At 46.8% G+C, this 22,597-nt stretch overlaps 1 protein-coding gene across 4 annotated transcripts in view; it reads right to left on the bottom strand.

The window, feature by feature from the left end:
* ulk1b (unc-51 like autophagy activating kinase 1) overlaps positions 1 to 22,597 on the bottom strand; it is a 107,254-nt gene that overhangs the window by 46,016 nt on the left and 38,641 nt on the right. For 3 of the 4 annotated variants that reach the window (XM_041202831.1, XM_041202832.1, XM_041202834.1), the window contains 8 exons: positions 21,456 to 21,557; positions 14,363 to 14,421; positions 10,337 to 10,419; positions 8,398 to 8,448; positions 7,622 to 7,710; positions 5,875 to 6,046; positions 2,241 to 2,301; positions 1,096 to 1,185 (listed from right to left, as the gene is read on the bottom strand). In XM_041202831.1, coding sequence (XP_041058765.1) covers positions 1,096 to 1,185; positions 2,241 to 2,301; positions 5,875 to 6,046; positions 7,622 to 7,710; positions 8,398 to 8,448; positions 10,337 to 10,419; positions 14,363 to 14,421; positions 21,456 to 21,557 — 707 coding nt within the window. The remainder of the gene's footprint in view (positions 1 to 1,095; positions 1,186 to 2,240; positions 2,302 to 5,874; positions 6,047 to 7,621; positions 7,711 to 8,397; positions 8,449 to 10,336; positions 10,420 to 14,362; positions 14,422 to 21,455; positions 21,558 to 22,597) is intronic. The other variant, XM_041202833.1, reaches the window with a different exon arrangement.

Here is a 22,597-nt window from a genome sequence, read left to right as displayed (position 1 = left end):
TTCTTGTTGAATGGTGGAGCAGGTCCAAGGGCTGAATGGCCTCCTGCTCCTATTTCTCATGTTGTGTTCAAACTGATCCCAATGAGTGGAGACTGAAGTTCCAGCTCAGAATTCTAGCTTGGAACCCAACGGGATACCCGTATCAGGTGGGTATGGGTGCCCGCTCCCTCACTGTATGGGTTGCAAAAGCCCAGAACTATGGCCCCCATCAGCTGGGGTAAGAGGTCAATGGAAGGAGGTTCATGTTGCGGCCTGTTAGATTGATAATCAGCCTGCAAATCCATCAGCACAAACTCCATAGACAGCAAGAGCCTCGGGGTTGGCCAATCACGCTGACACTAAGACCAGACAGTGGATATATTGTCAGGGAATCTCTACCATCCATTCTGTGTTAGAAATAGGAAAGTTACAGAGCTTCAGAGAAGAAATGTTTAGATTTATATTGCCCCTTTCATAAACTCAAAGGGCTTCACAACCAATGAAGTACTTTTGAAGTGTAGTCATTGTTTTAATATAGAGAGCACAGCAGCCAATGTGTGCACAGCATGCTCCCACAAGCAGCAATGTAATAATGACCAGATAATCTGATTTTAATGGGGTTGTTTGAAGGATAAATATTGGCCAGGACAGTGGGGAGAACTTGCCTGCTTTTTTCAAAATAGTTACATGGGATCTTTTACAGCAACCTGAGACAGCAAAGAGGGCCTTGGTTTAATGTCTTATGTGAAAGACAGTATCTCCAGCAGTGCTCTCTGAGTACTGCACCGGCAATGTCAGCTGCGATTATATGTTACCGATATCTGGAGAGGGGTCTAAACCCACCACCAATCTGAATCAGAAGCGAGAGGATTTTTCAGTAGTGGCAACTAACACTAGCTCCATTAAAGAATTGATGTTGGTCATGTAATCCAATATACAAGCTGCTAAGCCATCCTCTGTGACATTTGAGGGGTCCTGTCAGACATGCTGTTGGCACCTTCCTGATTTGTTAAATGTCAGGCTTCCAGGCAATTGTTTTGAGAAAATGTTATCAGAAGGTGTAATTACAAAAATCTCATTAAAGCTCAGTTTAGCCCAACACTGCAGTAGTCTTACCTTGAGGGGCTTGGGGAACTGCTGCAGGATACAGAAGGGGATGACGGTCTCCCTTGACTTCCTAACCCTGTGGAGGTCAGAACTGAACTGCTGGAACAAAGAGAGCAGGGAACAAGATAATTAGCCCCCATTACACATGAAGCACAGCACAGCAGTGATACTGGAACCGAGTAGTATTAACAAGTAGAACTCCTAAGAGTTTAAATGTGCAATTTGACTCAAAAAATACCTTTCACAACCACAAAATGTCTTAAAGTGCTTTACAGCCAATGAAGTACTTCTGAAGTGGAGTTACTGTTGTAATGTCGGAAACACAGCAGCCAATCTGCACGCAGCAGAGATCTCACAAACAGAAATGTGATAATGACCAAATAATCTGTTTTTGTGACGTTGATTGAGGGAGAAACATTGGCCAGGACACCAGCGAGACCTGCCCTGCTCTCCGGAATAGCGCTACGGGAATCTATGGCAATCCACCCAGTCAGATGGGTCCTCAGTTTAATGAGTCATCCAAAAGAAGGCACCTCCAACTGTACAGCACTCCCTCAGTATTGCACTGGAGTGTTAGCCTGGATTTTTGTGTCCAAGTCCAGGAGTGGGACTTGAACCTGGAATTTTGTGACTCAAGAGACAAAACTGCTACCATTCGAACCACAGCAGACTCAGTGTTAAAGCTGAGTGTAAAATACACATTGAGGAACAAACAGTCTCATTATAAGGGTGCGGCCACCTAGGACTGACAGGAGGAAACATTTCTTCACTCAGAATCTTTTGAATTCTCTGTCCCAGAGCGCTGCGGATATTCAGTCGCTAAGTATATTGACGAGAGAAATCAATAGATTTTGGACGCCAAGGGAATTAAGGGACATGGCAATAATGTGGGAAAATGGAACTAAATGGCAAATCCTGCTCTTTCTTAGGGTCTCAGGGAAGCTAGGGCTGGATAATAAATGCCGGTCCTTGCCAGTGAGATTAAATCAAAAGTACAAAGACTCACCCCCCAAGAAGATGGACCTGAACAACGGGCTGAAGTTCACTGGAGACAAAGTGTGAAGGAACTAAGTCTAGTCAGAGACTGCTAGACTTTGTGCACATACCCCCACTGTAAGCCCCCACTGTGTCATTATAGAGAGAAACAGACTTACCTGCTGTAATTCAGACTGTCAATCGCTGTCCTTCCTGCCATAGTGTCACTCAGCAGCTCACCTGAAGAGCAAAAGAGCAAGTATTTACCCTCTCCTTTCAACAATACAACTGACAAAGTATTTACTTCCGATTCATAAAGTCATTACGGCACAGAAGGAGGCCCTTCAGCCCATTAAGTCCTTGCTGGCTCTCTGTGGAGCAATCCAATCAGTCCCACTCCCCCCTGCTCTCTCCCTATACCCCTGCAACTTTATTTTCCTCAAGTGCTCATCCAATTTCCTTTAGAAATCATTCATCGTCTCTGTTTCCACCCCCCTCGTGGGCAGCAAGTTCCAGGTTATTACCACCATCTGCATAAAAAAGTTCCTCCCCGCTTTCCTGTTTATGAATTGTATAATAAAAGTCAACAGAAAACTTCTGAATTTATTCAGGCAAGTTCGCAACAGTGAGAATATTGTGCCAGAATCTGAAAAACTTTTCACAAATAACTTCCTCTCTGACGTATCAACAGAACTTCTCCCACAATTTAAACCTTTTGCAAGCTAGTATCAACCTTCATAATCATTTCAGAGGTCTCAGAATCTGGCAGGATATTTTATACAATCGATGCTGAATATTGCATCCACTGTAAAAATTCAAGTATGCCCAGGTGAAATATCCGTGAATGAGATTGAAATAGAATGCAGCATAGAGACAGTGAACAGAGCATAGTTTGTTATTTCAGCTTTTCACTAAAGTTTGTTCCCATTGGAAACTCTGTCTTTTCCCCCCACATTCCCGATCTTAAATCATTTCTCGTGTGGTTATGTTATGTTTTAGTTTGTCCTCTCAATTCACAGTTGAAGCCTAATTTGGAATTAAACACACAGGACAATTTGAAAGAACGTGCTGGCTCCATTAACACGTTGCTCTTTATATTAGAGTGAGAGGTTCCGAAAGATTGCTGTACTTTGGTCTAGGATCTCATTTGTTTATGCAAATCAGTTCTTAGCTGTGTTTATAGTCATTTGTAAGTTTTGCTAGGATCAAGTAATCTGGGTCAGGGGAGTTGGTGAAATTCATTGCATAAGGATAAAAATGGGAGAACACTGGAAATTCTCTATAATTAATGAGTCATGGGCAAAATTGAGGAACAGGAGGCCATTCAGCCCTTTGAACCCGTTGCACAATTCGGTTAGATCATCATAGATCGCTACCTCAAAGATATTCACCCTCTTGTTTCAGACCCCTTGATAACCTAAGCCAACAAAAATCCATCAATCTCAGTACTTTTACTGGAGTGACAAGAATTCCAGATCCTCTCTCCCAGATACAAATCCGAGTTTGGTAAGGAGATATTTACCATTGCTCTGCTAGACTTACTTCTTCCCGATCAAAAGTGCCCAAGTTAGGACAAATTCACCACTGCGCTAATCTTACTGAAAGTACTCGAGGCATGTAGCCGTTACTGGGTGTATTTTACAACACACTGCTGCATTACTCAGGACTTCATACAACGGAAATCCGAGTGCATTTACTCCACTTTAATGAGGAGAGAGAGCAGTCTTTGCTGTGAGTTGGGCATGTCAAGCTGCACTCGATTTGGACAAGAATGTTGAATCAAAGAAGGTACAAGAACAACAAATTGCATCTATATAGCACCTTTAATGTGGTAAAACAAGGCAAATTAGGGATGGGCAATAAATACTGACCTTGTTGGGGATGCTCACATCCCATGAATGACTCAGAAAAAGTCCCAAGGTGCTTCACAGTTGAGTGATCAAACAAAATTTGACACTGAGCCACAGTGGAGTCAACCATTGTCACTTGTTCAAAGGGAGCAAGAGAGAGAGGCATGAAAGAGACAGAGAGAGGCATGAGAGAGACAGAGAGAGAGTTATGAGAGAGAGAGGCATGAGAGAGGCGGAGAGAGACAGAGAGAAAGGCAAAGAGTGAGGCAGAAAGGGAGACAAAGAGAGAGGCAGAGAGAGAGACAAAGAGAGAGGCAGAGAGAGAGACAGACAGACACAGAAAGAGAGAGACAGACAGACACAGAAAGAGAGAGACAGACAGACACAGAAAGAGAGAGACAGACAGACACAGAGAGAGAGAGACAGACAGACACAGAGAGAGAGAGACAGACAGACACAGAGAGAGAGACAGACAGACACAGAGAGAGAGACAGACAGACACACAAAGAGAGAGACAGACAGACACACAAAGAGAGAGACAGACAGACACAGAGAGAGAGAGACAGACAGACACAGAGAGAGAGAGACAGACAGACACAGAGAGAGAGAGACAGACAGACACAGAGAGAGAGAGACAGACAGACACAGAAAGAGAGAGACAGACAGACACAGAAAGAGAGAGACAGACAGACACAGAGAGAGAGAGACAGACAGACACACAAAGAGAGAGACAGACAGACACAGAGAGAGAGAGACAGACAGACACAGAGAGAGAGAGACAGACAGACACAGAGAGAGAGAGACAGACAGACACAGAGAGAGAGAGACAGACAGACACAGAAAGAGAGAGACAGACAGACACAGAAAGAGAGAGACAGACAGACACAGAAAGAGAGAGACAGACAGACACAGAGAGAGAGAGACAGACAGACACAGAGAGAGAGAGACAGACAGACACAGAGAGAGAGAGACAGACAGACACAGAGAGAGAGACAGACAGACACACAAAGAGAGAGACAGACAGACACACAAAGAGAGAGACAGACAGACACAGAGAGAGAGAGACAGACAGACACAGAGAGAGAGAGACAGACAGACACAGAGAGAGAGAGACAGACAGACACAGAGAGAGAGAGACAGACAGACACAGAGAGAGAGAGACAGACAGACACAGAGAGAGAGAGACAGACAGACACAGAGAGAGAGAGACAGACAGACACAGAAAGAGAGAGACAGACAGACACAGAAAGAGAGAGACAGACAGACACAGAGAGAGAGAGACAGACAGACACACAAAGAGAGAGACAGACAGACACAGAGAGAGAGAGACAGACAGACACAGAGAGAGAGAGACAGACAGACACAGAGAGAGAGAGACAGACAGACACAGAGAGAGAGAGACAGACAGACACAGAAAGAGAGAGACAGACAGACACAGAAAGAGAGAGACAGACAGACACAGAAAGAGAGAGACAGACAGACACAGAGAGAGAGAGACAGACAGACACAGAGAGAGAGAGACAGACAGACACAGAGAGAGAGAGACAGACAGACACAGAGAGAGAGACAGACAGACACACAAAGAGAGAGACAGACAGACACACAAAGAGAGAGACAGACAGACACAGAGAGAGAGAGACAGACAGACACAGAGAGAGAGAGACAGACAGACACAGAGAGAGAGAGACAGACAGACACAGAGAGAGAGAGACAGACAGACACAGAGAGAGAGAGACAGACAGACACAGAGAGAGAGAGACAGACAGACACAGAGAGAGAGAGACAGAGAGAGAGGTTTAGGGGGAGAATTCCAGAGTTTAGGGCCCAGGCAGCTGAAGACACAGCTGTCAATGGTAGAACACAAAGAGGCCAGAATTGCAGGAGCACAGCAATCACTACATTGACGTTGGAGCTCTGCTGGTGTGAGGACCCTGAGTGACTTGGCTGGGGAACGCTGACTTACCAGGGTAGTGTGTTGGGCTGTTGTAAGGCACCAACACAAAGTCGTCGATGTCACAGGAGGAGTTCTTGCTGCTGCTGCCGCCTGACTCCTTGGAGCCGTGAAGGAATCCCGGGGTCTCCTGAGCGGGCGATGCGAGGGCTTTCTCACAGAGCTGCTGCATATCGGCCAGTGACTGTTCACAAGGGAAAGGAAGGTGTTAAAGGAGTGTCTTTCATATCGCAGCATTGACAGAAATACAACATCGCTTCAGTGCCCCTTGGTGCACAGTGATTTGTTCACCTGTCAGCACCTTGAGTATTAACGTTAAGAACAACGTAAAGAGAGAGAGAATAGTGCAAAGAGGAGTGGGAAGGAGACAAAAAGAAATGGAAAGATGAAACCGAACATCATGACAGCAGCATCTAGAGAGCAGGTGAGGTTGCTGCCCTGTAATGAGTGCTGTCGTGTTGTGCTTATGTTACAGGATTAGTCATCCAGAGGACGCGAGTTCACTTCCCACTAGTTTAAGAATTTGAATTCTGTTAATAAAACGTTGGCATCAGTGAGAGGAGCCGCAAAGTGCTGTTGTATTGTTGTAAAAACCCTACAAGTTTACTAACGTTCTTTAGGGAAGGAAATCTGTCATAAGAAATAGGAGCTGGGGTAGCCCGTCGGCTCCACCATTCAACATGATCATAAGAATATAACATAAGGAATAGGAGAGTAAACCATTCGGCCCCTCAAGCCTGCCCTGCTATTCAATAAGATCATAGCTGATCTGCCCCAGGCCTCAACTTGTCTATCGTGCCAGCTCCTCATAGCCCTCAACTCCCCGATATTTCAAAGATCTACCTACCTCCTCTTTAAATACTTTCAGTGATCTAGCCTCCACAACTCTCTGGGGTAGAGAATTCCAGATATTCACTACCCTCTGAGAGAAGAAATTCCTTTGCATCTCAGGTTTTAAATGAGCGCCCCCTTATTCTGTAACTATGTCCCCTAGTTCAAGATTCACCCCCACTGGTGGAAACATCTTCCCAACATCTACCCTGTCAAACCCCCTCAGAATCTTGTACGTTTCAATAAGATGGCTGATCTTGGGCTTCAACTCCACTTTCCCGCCCATTCCCTTAATTCCCCGAGAGACCCCAAAAATCTGTCTATCGCAGCCTTAAATATAGTCAACGGTGGAGCATCCAGAATCCTCTGGGGTACAGAATTCCAAAGATTCACAACCCTTTGACTGAAGAAATTTCTCCTCATCTCAGTCCTAAATGATCTCCCCCTTATCCTGAGAATATGCCCCCCCCACCCACCCCACCACCGTGTTCCAGAATTCCCGACCAGGGGAAACAACCTCTGTGTCGACCCTGTCAAGCCCCTTCAGAATCTTGAACATTTCAACGGGATCACCTCTCATTCTTCTAAATTCCAGAGGACATGGGCCCAATTTACTCAGCCTCTCACCACAGGGCAACTCTCTCACCCCAGAAACCAGTCCAGTGAACCTTCACTCAACTACCTCCAGTACAAGTATGTCCTTCCTTAAATACGGAGACCAAAATTGCACACGGTATTCCAGGTCTCAAAGACCCCTGCAATTGTAGCAAGACTTATATATTCTTGCACTCTGATCCCAATCCCACCCTCTCCCTCACCTCTCTGACTCCACACCCTCGGGTCCCACGCTATTCCCACCTGCCCTCCCTCACCCCTCCACATTCTGCAGTGATTTAGTGGACGGTAGTGAGCATTCACATTTACTTACGGGAGGTGAAGCAAGGTGGGAGGTAGAGGAGCTGCTGCAAGAACTGGTGGACGCTGAGCTGGGATACACAGGCATAGGTACTGGAGCAGCTGTGAACAGAGGGGAAAGCAATGGGTTACTACCTGACACGAACACTTGAGACTGTCACACACCACACAGCAGTTAGACATTTGTGAATTATAATGCGTATCAGATTGTGGCATCAAGTATCGCAGTATAATGTTACACGCAGTGCTGGCTGTGGCCACTAGTCCCTTCAATTATCGTTAAAAACAGATCACCTGGTCATTATCATGTCACTGTTTGTGGGATCTTGCTGTGTGCAAATTGGCTGCTGAATTTTTCTACGTTATAACAGTGACTACTTCTTAAAGGGACTCTTTTGGCCGGGAAACGTTTTGGGGCATCCTGAGGTAGTGAGAAGTGCCGTAAAAGTGTGTTTATTGGTTTATTTTCTCCTCTTCCTCTATTCTTTCTTTCCAAAAGCCCCGCTCTCCGACAGTGTCGTTTGTTACAGGGGGCTGATAGGTGACTACCCAGCCACCCGCCCTCCACCCCCCCCCAGGGGTCCTACTGAGTCTAAGTGTGTGATCAGTGTTCGATGTGCCTACAAAGGGTTGACAGCCAGAAGCGGGCCAACTACATACGAGGGCGACGAGGCTGGAAAACAAACTATCTGCTCGATCGAACCACAAAGCAATCTCTCTACAACGCAGCCCGTAAGTCACTCCACACTCTCCTCCTGCTGACACGATCAGTCTTTGTCCCCCACTTACATTTCTTCATGGAGCAGCTGATATCCAGAAACGGGTGATGAAAAAATTCACCTGTGGAAAGAAACACACTGATCAGCTTAACAAAATCGCTTGGATTGTCGCAACTCATGGGAAGGTGCTGGGGCAAAATGTAAATCAAAACTCATATTATTCCGTATCAGCTTCTTTTTAAAACTACAGCGAGATATTATTGTAGAAAGCCACGTGCCAGAGGAGCTGTTTTTCCACTGGCAAGTGGTTGGGAGCACAAAAGTTGTGTTCTGATTCTAGGACTCGGCCACTAAAGAGTTAACAAGACTGCGAACAGCCCTTCCATAAGAACAGGAGGAGGCCATTCAGCCCCTCGAATCTGTTCCACCATTCAGTTAGATCATGGCTGATCTGTACCTCATCCCCATTTCCCAGGCATTTGTTCCACAACCCACAATACCCAAAAAAAATCTACCGCTTTCAGTGTCAGAAGGCTCCATTCACCCCCAGCCTCAACAGCTTTTTGGGCAAGAGATCTCCGGATTTTTGACCCCCCTTTTTGTGAAGATGGGCTTCCTGGTCTCACTCTCAAACTGCCTAGCTCTAATCTTAAGATTGTGCCCCCATTTTCTAGGCTCCCGGCCAAAGGAAGTGGTTCCACTTTATTGAATTCCTGGCAGATCCTCTTGTTATCTTACACAATGTCAAACAGGCATACAGGATACATGCTTTTGTTAAACAAGGCATTGAATAAGAGAGCATGGAGGTTATGCTGGAACTGTATAAAACACTGGTTAGGCCACAGTTGGATAACCGTGTGGAGCTCTGGTCACCGCACTGTTGAAAAGAGGTGATCGCTGGAAAAAAAAAAGAGAAACACATTTTTTGTCGAAGCTTTTTGTCTTGTGTCCATCAGGGAAATTCGCAAGAAAATACCAACATTAAACTGGCCTGACAAGTGCAAGACAGAGAGCTTTGACAAAAAAAGTCTCATTATCAGCAATACTCAAGTTCTGTACTACCAAAGGACTATTTTTAAAGGTGTGATTGCACTCGAGAGGGTGAAGGGGAGATTTCCAAGGATGCTGTCTGGAGATTTTTTACTTATGAGAAAGGATCGGATCGGCTGGGGTTGTTTTGTTTGAAACAGAGGAGGCTGAGGGGAGGCAAGATATTGAAGGGTGTCAAATTGTAAGGAGACCAGATAGAGTGGATAAGAAAGGCTTTTCCCCCTTTGTTAGGGGTCAATAATCAGGGGCTATAGATTTAAGGTAAGAGGTAGGAAGGTTAGAGGGGATTTGAGGGGAAATACTTTTCACCGTGAAGTACAGGGGATCTGGACGCGCTGTCTGAAAGGGCAGAAACCCTCCATTTAAAAGGTACTTGGATATGCACTTGAAGTGCCATAACCTACACAGTTATGCACTAGGAAAAGACCCTAATACGACTAAATTTGATTCCAGTCCAATACCAACCTAGTTAACTGCCCTCTGATATGGCCTAACGAGCCATTCAATGGTATCAAATCACTATATCAACGCAAGCACAGCTCTTCAGGGCAACTAGGGATGGGCAATAAAGGCTGGCCCAACCAGTGACACTCACATCCTGGAAATGAGGAAATATAAAGGAAGAAAAAAAGAGTTGGTTCAGTATTGGTCTGGTACAGGATTTGGGTTACTGGCTCCTGACTGAAAAGTCTCGACTGGGTCAGACACTCATATAAAACTTGTCAGATTAATTGGGCTGTAAAAAGGACTCGAGTGGTTGCGGTGCCCCTTCTCTGCAGAGTTTTAGTCTCCTTACTTTAAGGAAGGATATGCTTGGCAGAGAGGGAGTGCAGACCAGAGGTTCGCTAGACTGATCCCTGGGTTGAGAGGGCTGTGCTGTGAGGAGAGATTGAATACAATGGGCCTGTAATCTCTGAAATTAGGTTCTACCCCAGTGAAAGTGAAGGCTGGTTACTCACTGAACTCCATACGGTCTTTGTAGTTACGGAGCAGGAGTCCCAGGAGCAGGTGACGCAGGTGGCTGGATGTCTCTCTCGGAATGCTGTTGACAAAAGGATAAATCAAATGGCATGAGCTGTAAAATCAAGGCCGAGTGTTTAGGGCGAAATCTGATCCTTTTCCTGGTAAGTGAAGACCAGTGGAGTCCACCATCTACAAGGCACAAGTCAGGAGTGTGGAGGAATACTCCCCACTTGCCTGGATGAGTGCAGCTCCCACAACACGCAAGAAGCTCGACACCATCCAGGACAAGCAGCCCGCTTTATTGGCACATCTACAAACATTCCCTCCCTCCAGCACCGACGCACAGTGGCAGCAGTGTGTACCATCTACACGATGCACTGCAGGAATTCACCAAGGCTCCCTCACACCTTCCTCTCCCTCCCAGAAACATGATAGGGTCCCCCTTGTCCTCACTTATCACCCCACCAGCCTCCGCATTCAAAGGATCATCCTCCACCATTTTCGCCAACTCCAGCATGATGCCATCACCAAACACATCTTCCCTTCACCACCCCAGCAGCATTTCGCAGGGATCATTCCCTCCGGGACACCCTGGTCCACTCCTCCATCATCCCCTACACCTCAACCCCCTCCCACAGCACCTTCCCATGCAACCACAGAAGGTGCAACACCTGCACCTTTACTTCCCCCCTCCTCACTGTCCAAGGGCCCAAACACTCCTTTCAAGTGAAGCAGCATTTCACTTGCACTTCCCTCAATTTAGTCTACTGCATTCGCTGCTCCCAATGTGGTCTCCTCTACATTGGAGAGACCAAACGCAGACTGGGTGACCGCTTTGCAGAACACCTTCGGTCTGTCCGCAAGTATGACCCAGACCTCCCTGTCGCTTGCCATTTCAACATTCCACCCTGCTCTCATGCCCACATGTCCGTCCTTGGCCTGCTGCATTGTTCCAGTGAAGCTCAACACAAACTGGAGGAACAGCACCTCATCTTCCGACCAGGCACTTTACAGCCTTCCGGACTGAATATTGAGTTCAACAACTTTAGATCATGAACTCTCTCCTCCATCCCCACCCCCTTTCCGATACCCCCCTTTCTAATAATTTAGAATTTTTCATATATATATTTTTTATATTTATTTTTCTTTTCCCACCTATTTCCATTATTTTTAAATTTATTTCCATCCATTGTTTTATCTTTACCCTTTAGCCTATTTCGATCCTTTCCCCCCACCCCACCCCCACTGGGGCTATCTGTACCTTGCTCGTCCTGGTTTCTACCCTCAATGACCCCATTAGCACATTCCTCAGCTAATATCACCACCGTCAACACCCCTTTGTCCTTTTGTCTATGACATCTTTGCCAATCTCTTCTTTGCCTCCACCTATCACTGGCCCTCTATCCAGCTCTACCTGTCCCACCCCCCTCAACCAGCTTATATTCCACCTCAATTCTATATTTCTTAGTTCTGATGAAGAGTCATACGGACTCGAAATGTTAACTGTGTTCCTCTCCGCAGATGCTGTCAGACCTGCTGAGTTTTTCCAGGTATTTTTGTTTTTTTACCTTCAACAATACTTTCCAAACCCACGACCACTACCGTCTAGAAGGACAAAGGCAGCAGATACATGGGAACACCACCGCCTGGAAGTTCCCCTCTGAGTCACTCATCATCCTGACTTGGAAATATATCGCCGTTCCTTCACTGTCGCTGGGTCAAAATCCTGGAACTCCCTCCCTAACAGCACTGTGGGTGTACCTACACCACATGGTGTACAATGGTTCAAGAAGGCAGCTCACCACATGGGACAGACAGCATAGCCTGTCCGTTGACTCCAAGTAATGGGACAGCATTCGGGAGCAGGGTTTCTAACTGATTTTGAAGGAATAATTTAATAGTGTAGGAGGAAATGGAACTAAACAGAGAGCTGGCACAGGTGTGGTGGGCTGAATGGCCTTCTTCAGTAAAGCTCTATGATTCTGTGTTTTTAAACCTCCCCACAACCCCCGTTAACCCTGGGGCATTGAGTCCAACTGAAGCTCCCTTCCCCCATCCCAAATTATGGGACGTGGGCATCGTTGACTAGGCCAGCATTTATTGCCCATCCTTAATTGCCCTTGAGAAATTGAGTGGCTTGCTAGGCCATTTCAGAGGGCATTTAAGAGTCAACCACCTTGCTGTGGATCTGGAGTCACATGTAGGCCCACACCAGGTAACGAAGGCAGATTTCTTTCCAGATGGGTTCTTATGATAATCGACAATGGTTTCATGAGACTTTTAATTCCAGGCTTTTATTGGATTCAAATTTTGCCAGCTGCTGCCCAGAGCATTACCCTGGGTCTCTGGACTGCTAATCCAGTGACAATACCACTATGCCATTGCCTCCCCTAACATGGCATTAGGCCACAGATACAGCCTGGCACATCTGCTGTCCATTTGCTTAGTCACACACTGGACAGATTGCTAAACTGCTGGGGGAGGCCTGTCTGTGCAGCCGAAAGCACGTTCTCCAAAATGGCCTGCCACAATGATGCTCCCTCTCCTCCCAGCAGCCTCATGTAAAATAAGGCCTCAGCCCTCTGGTTTGCAAACATGAGCCTGTTTTCTGCAAGCATTGCCATGAGTTGCTCAACGTGACATGGAGATGGCACACAGAGCAGCGACACCACTTCCTCCCGAGGCTGACCAGCAAAGGCAGCTGGGATTGCTCTCTGAACTTTTACCCCGGCACGTGGTTACAAACCCCTCTGTCTACAGGTTGTAAAGGTCCTAGCCAAAATCGAGTTAACACAGTCAACCCCTTTCTTGCCTTCACCCAACCCCTCCCCTGTCCCACCACCCCTCCTCTTCAGAGGCTGGTACTTTATAATGGGACACAGTCCTATTGGCTGACTTGTACTATGCTCAATGGCAGCCTGTGAGTAGACCGTAGGTCAACTGAGCCAGACAGCAGGTTTAAAAGTGTGTCTGCCGGGAGTGGGGGTGAAAAATTCAACCTGGCCGATCCACCCCGGCCTGTTTTCAGGCTGGCTGGAGGCGCATTTAACTCACTGAGCCATTCGGCTCCTCACTTTGGGCAGCCCAAGCTGTCTCCAACCTGTAGAGGACGTTCAGTGGGGATACACAAGAGGCCAGGATTGGAGGAGCACAGTCGTTTCAGAGGGTTGTAGACCTGAAGGTGATTACAGAGATGGGACAGGGTGGGGGGGGGAGACAATAGTAAGATTTGAAAACGATGATGAGGATTTTAAGATCGAGACATTGCTTAACCGGGAGCCAATGTAGGTCAGGGGGCACAGGGATGAGATGTGAATAGAACAAGGTGCGAGTTAAGATACCATTGCTGGGTACGCAGGAATGGAATGTTAGAGCCCCGATTATAGGGTTGCCAACTGTGATTAAATGTATTCCTGGAGGTTTCACCACATGACTTGCCCCCACACTCCAGCCATTAGTTGGCCAACACATCCACCTTGGGACATGCGGCCTTCCTACGCCAATTGGAAAGCAAAAAGACTCATTACCCAGTTGGATGATGCTGGACTGTCAGTCAAACAGCCTTTCCTCCCTGCCCCATTTGCAATATTTTTATATCTGGTGAAGAGAAATGTTCAAAGAAAATGACAAAAGAAAATGACAAAAGAAACTTCTTTCACGTCCCGGTGATCTTTCTCCAGGGTTGCACACAGCAGTGACCTGCAGATTGATCTTCAATTCCTGGAGACTCCAGGCCAATGCTGGAGGATTGGGACTAGTTGTCTACTTGCCCCAGGCACCACAACAAATCAAAAGGCAGGTCCATAATCCCGAGAGAGATGCATCTGGCTACATATTCAATGGGGACCAATGTTACTTCACCACCTCAGACATGCACTTGTTACATTCAGGGAAATGCTGGCTCTAGTTCCAAGTCTTCAAACTAACATGCACCAAATACTTGCAGCAATGTGTGAGACGAGGCATCGGTAAATATAGCAAACGCTAGCTCGTGGAAATATCTGGAAACACAAGTGGCTTACTTTGGTACTAGAGTCTTGTTTTTCTCATAGAACAGACGCAGGTTCTGCGGACTGTTGGCCTGTAACAGAAAGAATCCATTACCTTCAATCCTTCCATCTTCACCTGACAGAAACCCACAGATCCTCGACCACGCAACAACAACAACTTACATTTCTATACTACAACAATTTACATTGATATATAACAGCTTGCGTTTAGATAGTGCCTTTAACATTGTTCAAGGTTCCACATTCTCAGGAACAAAAAAGCTACTTACCCAGAGGAGCGGGTATCAAAGCAGGTGATCAAAAACTTGGTCAAAAGAGCTAGGTTTTAATGATCATCTTAAAGCAGAGAGTGGTGGGGGGGGGGAACGGAGAGGTTTAGGGAGGGAATTCCAGAGCTCAGGGCCCAGGCAGGTGACGGAGCGGCTGCCGATAGTGGAATGATGAAAATCGGGAATGCACAAGAGGTCAGCATTGGAGGAGCGCAGAGATCGTGGAGCGTTCTAGGGCTGGAGGAGGTTAGAGAGACAGGGAAACAGAACATAAGGCAGTTTCCGTTAGTACTACCACGAGCGAGAGCTCAAATTTGGTGCAACTTCATTAAAGCCTTTTCAAATGGTAACACATCCATTTTGAGGCCAGTTCAAAAATTGAGTCCAATGTTTCTTGGGTGCTTAGTCAGGGAACCATCATGGGATGGTCAGCGGGCGGGGGGGGCTGGATAGTGAGTGACAGCGGGTGGATAGTGAGTGACAGCGGGCGGCGGGTGGATAGTGAGTGACAGCGGGTGGATAGTGAGTGACAGCGGGTGGATAGTGAGTGACAGTGGTCAGCGGGTGGATAGTGAGTGACAGCGGGTGGATAGTGAGTGACAGCGGGTGGATAGTGAGTGACAGTGGTCAGCGGGTGGATAGTGAGTGACGGCGGGTGGATAGTGAGTGACGGCAGGTGGATAGTGAGTGACGGCGGGTGGATAGTGAGTGACGGCGGGTGGATAGTGAGTGACGGCGGGTGGATAGTGAGTGACGGCGGGTGGATAGTGAGTGACGGCGGGTGGATAGTGAGTGACGGCGGGTGGATAGTGAGTGACAGCGGGTGGATAGTGGGTAAAGCTCCGGGGATGGTGTATGAGCAGTCAATGGGTGGTCAGAAGATGGTGATAATGAGCAGACGGTGAGAGAACGGGCCAAGTGTTGGGTGAGTGCACGATGAGTGGACATTGAGCTAATGGTCAGCGGATGGTCAGAGAATGGGCCAGCGTTAGGTGAATGGACAGAGAGTGGATAACGAGCAGGCAGTGAGTGAATGTCAGAGAATGGGCCAGCGTTAGGTGAGTCGACAGTCAGTAGACAATAGGATCCTTTTACACCCATCTATCCTCTTTGTACAATTGAGGGGAGGCTTCACTTCCCACTGGTCCAGGTTTATCAACAAGGGAATAAATAAAAAGGATGATGACAGCAACCATGCCATGTGAATACTGACCGTGTTTGAAGGAATGTTGGAGGGATTATACTGAAAATTCCCCTGAAAATCAAAGAATTATAGAATCTAACAGAATCAGGGGAAAAACTCTCCGCTGGTTGGAGTCATACCTAGCACAAAAGAAGATGGTTGTGGTTGTTGGAGGTCAATCATCTCTGTTCCAGGACACCACTGTAGGGGTTCCTGAGGGTAGTGTCCTAAGCCCAAACATCTTCAGCTGCTTCATTAATGACCTTCCCTCCATCATAAGTTTAGAAGTGGAGATGTTCGCTGATGATTGCACAATATTCAGCACCATTTGCGACTCCTCAGATACTGAAGCAATCAATGTCCAAATGCAGCAAGGCCTGGATAATATCCAGGTTTAGGCTGACAAGTGGCCAGTAACATTTGCGCCACACAAGTGTCAGGCAATGACCATCTCCAACGAAAGAGAACCCAACCATCGCCCCTTGATGTTCAATGGCATTACCATTGCTGAATCCCCACTATCAACATCCTTGGGGTTACCATAGACCAGAATTATATGGACTAGCCATATAAATACTGTGGCTACAAGAGCCTTCAGAGGCTAGGAATCCAGTGGCAAATAACTCACCTCCTGACTCCACAGAGCCTGTCCACCATCTACAAGGCACAAGTCAGGAGAGTCAGGAATACTCCCCACTTGCCTGGATGAGTGCAGCTCCCACAACACGCAGGAAACTTGACACCATCCAGGATAAAGCAGCCCGCTTGATTGGTACCCCATCCACCACCTTAACCATTCACTCCCTCCACCATCGATGCACAGTGGCAGCAGTGTGTGTACCATTTACAAGATGCACAGCGGCAACTCACTAATGCTCCTCTGACAGCACCTTCCAAAGCCATGATCTCTACCACCTTGAAGGACAAGGGTAGCAGACACGTGGGAACACCGCCACCTGGACATTCTCCTCCAAATCAATCACCATCCTGACTTGGAAATATATCGTCGTTCCTTCACTGTCGGTGGGTCAAAATCCTGGAGCTCCCTCCCTAACAGCACTGTGGGTGTATGTATAATGCATTGACTGAAAATTTACGTGCAAGTTCCCAGAAACAGCAATGAGATAAATGACCAGGTAACCGTATTTTTAATGATATTAGTTGAGGAATATTGACTGAGACAATGCTGAAAAATCTTCCACTTATCTTTGAAATGGTGGTCGAGGGATCTTTCTCATTCGCCCAAGACAGCAGGCGGGGCCTCGATTTAATGTCTCATTTGAAAGACAGCACCTCTGACAGTGCAGCACTCCCACAGTACTGCACTGGGAGGGTCAGCCTAGATTTTGCGTGCAAACCTCAGAAATGGGATTTGAACCCATGACCTTTCTGATGGTCATTAGCTGTGAGACGTTCTCTCTAATGTAGCTCTTCCCTAGCTTTCTGATTCCACGTACTTTTTTTTATTCATTTACGGGATGTGGGCATCGCTGGCTGGGCCAGCGTTTATTGCCCGTCCCCAATTGCCCTCAAGAAGCTGGTGGTGAACTGCCTTCTTGAACCGCTGCAGTCCATGTGGTGTAGGTACACCCACAGTGCTGTTAGGGAGGGAGTTCCAGGATTATGACCCAGCGACAGTGAAGGAACGGCGATATATTTCCAAGTCAGGATGATGGTGAGTGACTCGGAGGGGAACTTCCAGGTGGTGGTGTTCCCATGTGGCTGCTGCCCTTGTCCTTCTATATGGTAGCAAAGTGGGTTTGGGAGGTGCCACAGAGTCTTGGTGAATTCCTGCAGTGCATCCTGTGGATGGTACACACACTGCAGCTACTGTGCGTTGGTGGTGGAGGGAGTGAATGTTTGTGGATGTGGTGCCAATCAAGCGGGCTGCTTTGTCCTGGACAGTGTCAAGCTTATTCAGTGTTGTGGGAGCTGCACTCATCCAGGCAAGTGGGGAGTATTCCATCACACTCCTGACTTGTGCCTTGTAGATGGCGGACAGGCTTTGGGGAGCCGGGATGTAATTTACTCTCTGCAGAATTCCCAGCCTCTGACCCGCTCCTTTAGCTAGAGTATTTATATGGCTAGTCCAGTTCAGCTTCTGGTCAATGGTAACCCCCAGGATGTTGATAGTGGGGGATTCAGTGATGGTAATACCATTGACCATCAAGGGGCGATGGTTAGATTTTCTCTTGTTGGAGATGGTCATTGCCTGGCACTTGAGTGGCACGAATGTTACTTGCCACTTGTCAGCCCAAGCCTGGATATTGTTCGGGTCTTGCTGCATTTGGACATGGACTGCTTCAGTATCTGAGTCATGGTGCTGAACATTGTGCAATCATCAGCGAACACCCCCACTTCTGACCTAATGATGGAAGGAAGGTCGTTGATGAAACCCAAGCCTAGATTTTTGCTCAGGTCTTGCTGCATTTAGACATGGACCTGAAAGGACCCAGCCACTAACTGCCTAAGAACACATCTCTGCTGTAAAACGATCTTCACCCTGTGAGGTGTGTCATTTTTGTTAAATGGTTAGAATGAACATTAGCTGCAGGAACGCTAACCCATTGAACTGTATTCTGGTTTGCAGTTCTCAACAGTCCAGGAGGTCAGAGGACTGAATCATTCTAATCGAGTCACACCATTGTTTTAGCATAAAAGAGAAATTAAACAAATTTCCGCTCATTAATTGTGAACAAGGGCAATCATTTAATTTCCTCGCTCCTCTTGTACAGGCACAAGCTAACTGCATCACAATTAACTTTAAAAAAAAATCTCTGCTGTCTCCTTCCTACATCATTGAAATAATGCATAACAATCATTGAAATAACGCATAACATTGGTCTAAATGAAACATCATTAGCAGGCAATGAGCAATTTCCCTGAAGAGCTGAAATGTCAACTCTTTTCTTCTCGGCCGATGCTGCCAGACCTGCTGAGTTTTTCCAGGTATTTCTGTTTTTGTTCCCTGAAGAGCAGTTTCAGTGATTACTAAGATAGAAGCAAAATACTGCGGATGCTGGAAATCTAGAATAAAAACAAAAAATACCTGGAAAATCTCAGCAGGTCTGGCAGCATCTGCAGAGAGGAACACAGTTAACGTTTCGAGTCCGTATGACTCTTCATCAGAACTAAGGAAAAATAGAAAAGAGGTGAACTATAAGCTGGTTTAAGGGGGGTGGGACAGGTAGAGCTGGATAGAGGGCCAGTGATCGATGGAGATAACCAAAAGATGTCACAGACAAAAGGACAGAGGTGTTGACGATGGTGATATTAGCTAAGAAATGTGCTAATGGGGACATTAAGGGTAGAAAGCAGGATGAGCAAGGTACAGATAGCCCTAGTGGGGGTGGGGTGGGGAGGATCAAAATAGGCTAAAAGCTAGAGATAAAATAATGGATGGAAATACATTTAAAAATAATAGAAATAGGCAGGAAAAGAAAAATATATAATTATTGCAGCAAGGGTAATCGGAAAGGGGGTGGGGATGGAGGAGAGAGTTCATGATCTAAAGTTGTTGAACTCAATATTCAGTCCGGAAGGCTGTAAAGTGCCTAGTCGGAAGATGAGGTGCTGTTCCTCCAGTTTGCGTTGGGCTTCACTGGAACAATGCAGCAGGCCAAGGACAGACATGTGGGTATGAGAGCAGGGTGGAGTGTTGAAATGGCAAGCGACAGGGAGGTCTGGGTCATGCTTGCGGACAGACCGAAGGTGTTCCGCAAAGTGGTCACCCAGTCTGCGCTTAGTCTCTCCAATATAGAGGAAACCACATTGGGAGCAGCGAATGCAGTAGACTAAATTGAGGGAAGTGCAAGTGAAATGCTGCTTCACTCGAAAGGAGTGTTTGGGCCCCTTTACTTCCCCTCTCCTCACCATCCAAGGGCCCAAACACTCCTTTCAAGTGAAGCAGCATTTCTCTTGCACTTCCCTCAATTTAGCCTACTGCATTCGCTGCTCCCAATGCGGTTTCCTCTACGTTGGAGAGACTAAACGCAGACTGGGTGATCACTTTGCGGAACACCTTCGGTCTGTCCGCAAGCATGACCCAGACCTCCCTGTCGCTTGCCATTTTAACACTCCACCCTGCTCTCATGCCCACATGTCTGTCCTTGGCCTGCTGCAATGTTCCAGTGAAGCTCAACACAAACTGGAGGAACAGCACCTCATCTTCCGACTAGGCACTTAACAGCCTTCCGGACTGAATATTGAGTTCAACAACTTTAGGTCATGAGCTCTCTCCTCCATCCCCATCCCCTTTCCAATTCCCCATTTTTTCAATAATTTATATATATTTTTCTTTTCCCACCTATTTCCATTATTTTTAAATGTATTTCCATCCATTGTTTTATCTCTAGCTTTTAGCCTATTTCGATCCCTTCTCCCCACCCCACGAGAACTATCTGTACCTTGCTCGTCCTGCTTTCTACCCTTAATTAGCACATTTCTTAGCTAATATCACCACCGTTAACACCCCTTTGTCCTTTTGTCTGTGACATCTTTTGGTTATCTCTACCTATCCCCCACCCCTTAAACCAGTTTAAATTTCACCTCTTTCCTATCTTTCCTTAGTTCTGATGAAGATTCATTCGGACTCGAAACGTTAACTGTGTCCCTGTCCGCAGATGCCGCCAGACCTGCTGACCCCCCCTCCTTGATAGATAAACAATAATTCTAGTTTTCTGAAGAAAACCTCGGGGCAACAATCTAACTGCAGTTAAATCCATCTTCACTGTGCATCTGGAGTACAGATATCCTGAGCTGGGTTTTCCCTCCGTGGGGGGGTGTCGAACAGAGGTCGGGACTGTTATGGGCTGTTGAGCCCGCCCCTGGGGGAGAGAAGTCACTCAATGGCATTTTCACGGAGAACGGTCTCCTGTCCATTTGAGGAGAGTGGGCAGCCAATGAAAGGCCCACCAGCTCGCGTGAAGCAGTAGTCTGCTATCAAGGGTAAGTAGCAGAGAGGCTGCTTCAACATAAAGGCACCCGCCCATTCACCAACTTTTTTTAAAAAAAATTTAATCAGCCAGGACACCACTGTGGGGGGGGGTGGAATTCTTTTATAAGGGGCTTTTAGCTGCACCTGCACTCAAGCAGGCAGGGAGGGCCTCTAGGCTGGTTTGAAGTGCTGGCCACCCCAGCTGGTCAATATAAGACCATAAGACAGAAGTAGGCCATTCACTCCAACGAGTCTGCTCCACCATTCAGTGAGATCATGGCTGATCTGATAATCCTCAACTCCACTTTCCTGCCTTTTCCCCATAACCCTTGATTCCCTTACTGATTAAAAAACTTTTGTCTATCTCAGCCTTGAAAAATCAGATCATTGGGTCATTATTCCGTTGCTGCTTGTGGGAGCTTGCTGTGCTCAAACTGGAGGCTGTGTTTCAACATTACAGCAGTGACTGTGCTTCAAGAAGCACTTTATTGGCTGTAAAGTGCTTTGGGATGTCCCGGGGCTGCGTAAGTCTGTCCTTCTCACACAGGCTGGGGAATGTATAAAGAAAGAACGTGTATTTTTGTCTATTTCATAACTTCAGGAGGTCTTTCGTAACGTGGGAAGTAGAAGAGGCAGGTCAACGCTTTCAGGAGCTTGAGGCTTTGAAGGGTTACAGGTGTCCAGCAGGCATGAGGTTGGCGATGAAGAGGTGCTTACCTGGAAAGGGGCTTTGCCAGTCAGGCACTGGTACACAATAGTTCCAATACTCCACAGGTCAGCCTTGGCATCATAATGCTGGGACATGATAACTTCCGGAGCCTGGTGACAGAGGGCCGGAGAGGAGTTAGAATCGTGGCTTCATCAAAAAAAAACACTGAACATTTCGATTTCTCCAGAAAAAAATATCTCAAATTCAAATACTGAGTCTGCACAATCTTTTCTGTGGAGAAATGACGCGGAAAAGCAGACTTAGTTCAGGCCAATTTATCAAATGGTATCAATCCCACATCGAGGGGTAAAATAGGAACATGAGGTTCGCTATTCAGCCCCCTCGAACCTGCTCGGCCACTGAATTAGATCTCGGCTCAACCATACCTTAGCCCCATTTATCCGCCTCCGCTTCATATCCCTTGCTACCCTTACCCAACAACAACCTACTTGATAAAAACAAAAAAACTGCGGATGCTGGAAATCCAAAACAAAAACAGAATTACCTGGAAAAACTCAGCAGGTCTGGCAGCATCGGCTGAGAAGAAAAGAGTTGACGTTTCGAGTCCTCGTGACCCTTCGACAGAACTTGAGTTCGAGTCCAGGAAAGAGCTGAAATATAAGCTGGTTTAAGGTGTGTGTGTGGGGGGCGGAGAGATAGAGAGAGAGAGAGGTGGAGTGGGGGTGTGGTTGTAGGGACAAACAAGCAGTGATAGAAGCAGATCATCAAAAGATGTCAACGAAAATAGTACAATAGAACACATAGGTGTTCATCTTCCGACTAGGGACTTTACAGCCTTCCGGACTGAATATTGAATTCAACAACTTTAGGTCGTGAGCTCCCTCCCCCATCCCCACCCCCTTTCTGTTTCCCCCTTCCTTTTTTTTTCCAATAAATTATAAAGATTTTCCTTTTCCCACCTATTTCCATTATAAAAAAAACCCCACTAGAGCTATACCTTGAGTGCCCTACCATCCATTCTTAATTAGCACATTCGTTTAGATAATATCACCAACTTTAACTTTAACACCTATGTGTTCTATTGTACTATTGTCGTTGACATCTTTTGATGATCTGCTTCTATCACTGCTTGTTTGTCCCTACAACCACACCTCCCCCCTCCACCTCTCTGTCTCTCTATCTCTCCGCC

This window comes from Carcharodon carcharias, chromosome 13 (assembly GCF_017639515.1).
Source record: "Carcharodon carcharias isolate sCarCar2 chromosome 13, sCarCar2.pri, whole genome shotgun sequence".
Classification (NCBI taxonomy): domain Eukaryota; kingdom Metazoa; phylum Chordata; class Chondrichthyes; order Lamniformes; family Lamnidae; genus Carcharodon; species Carcharodon carcharias.
Note: the sequence above shows the minus strand (reverse complement) of the source record. Positions and strands in the feature narration are given on the sequence as shown.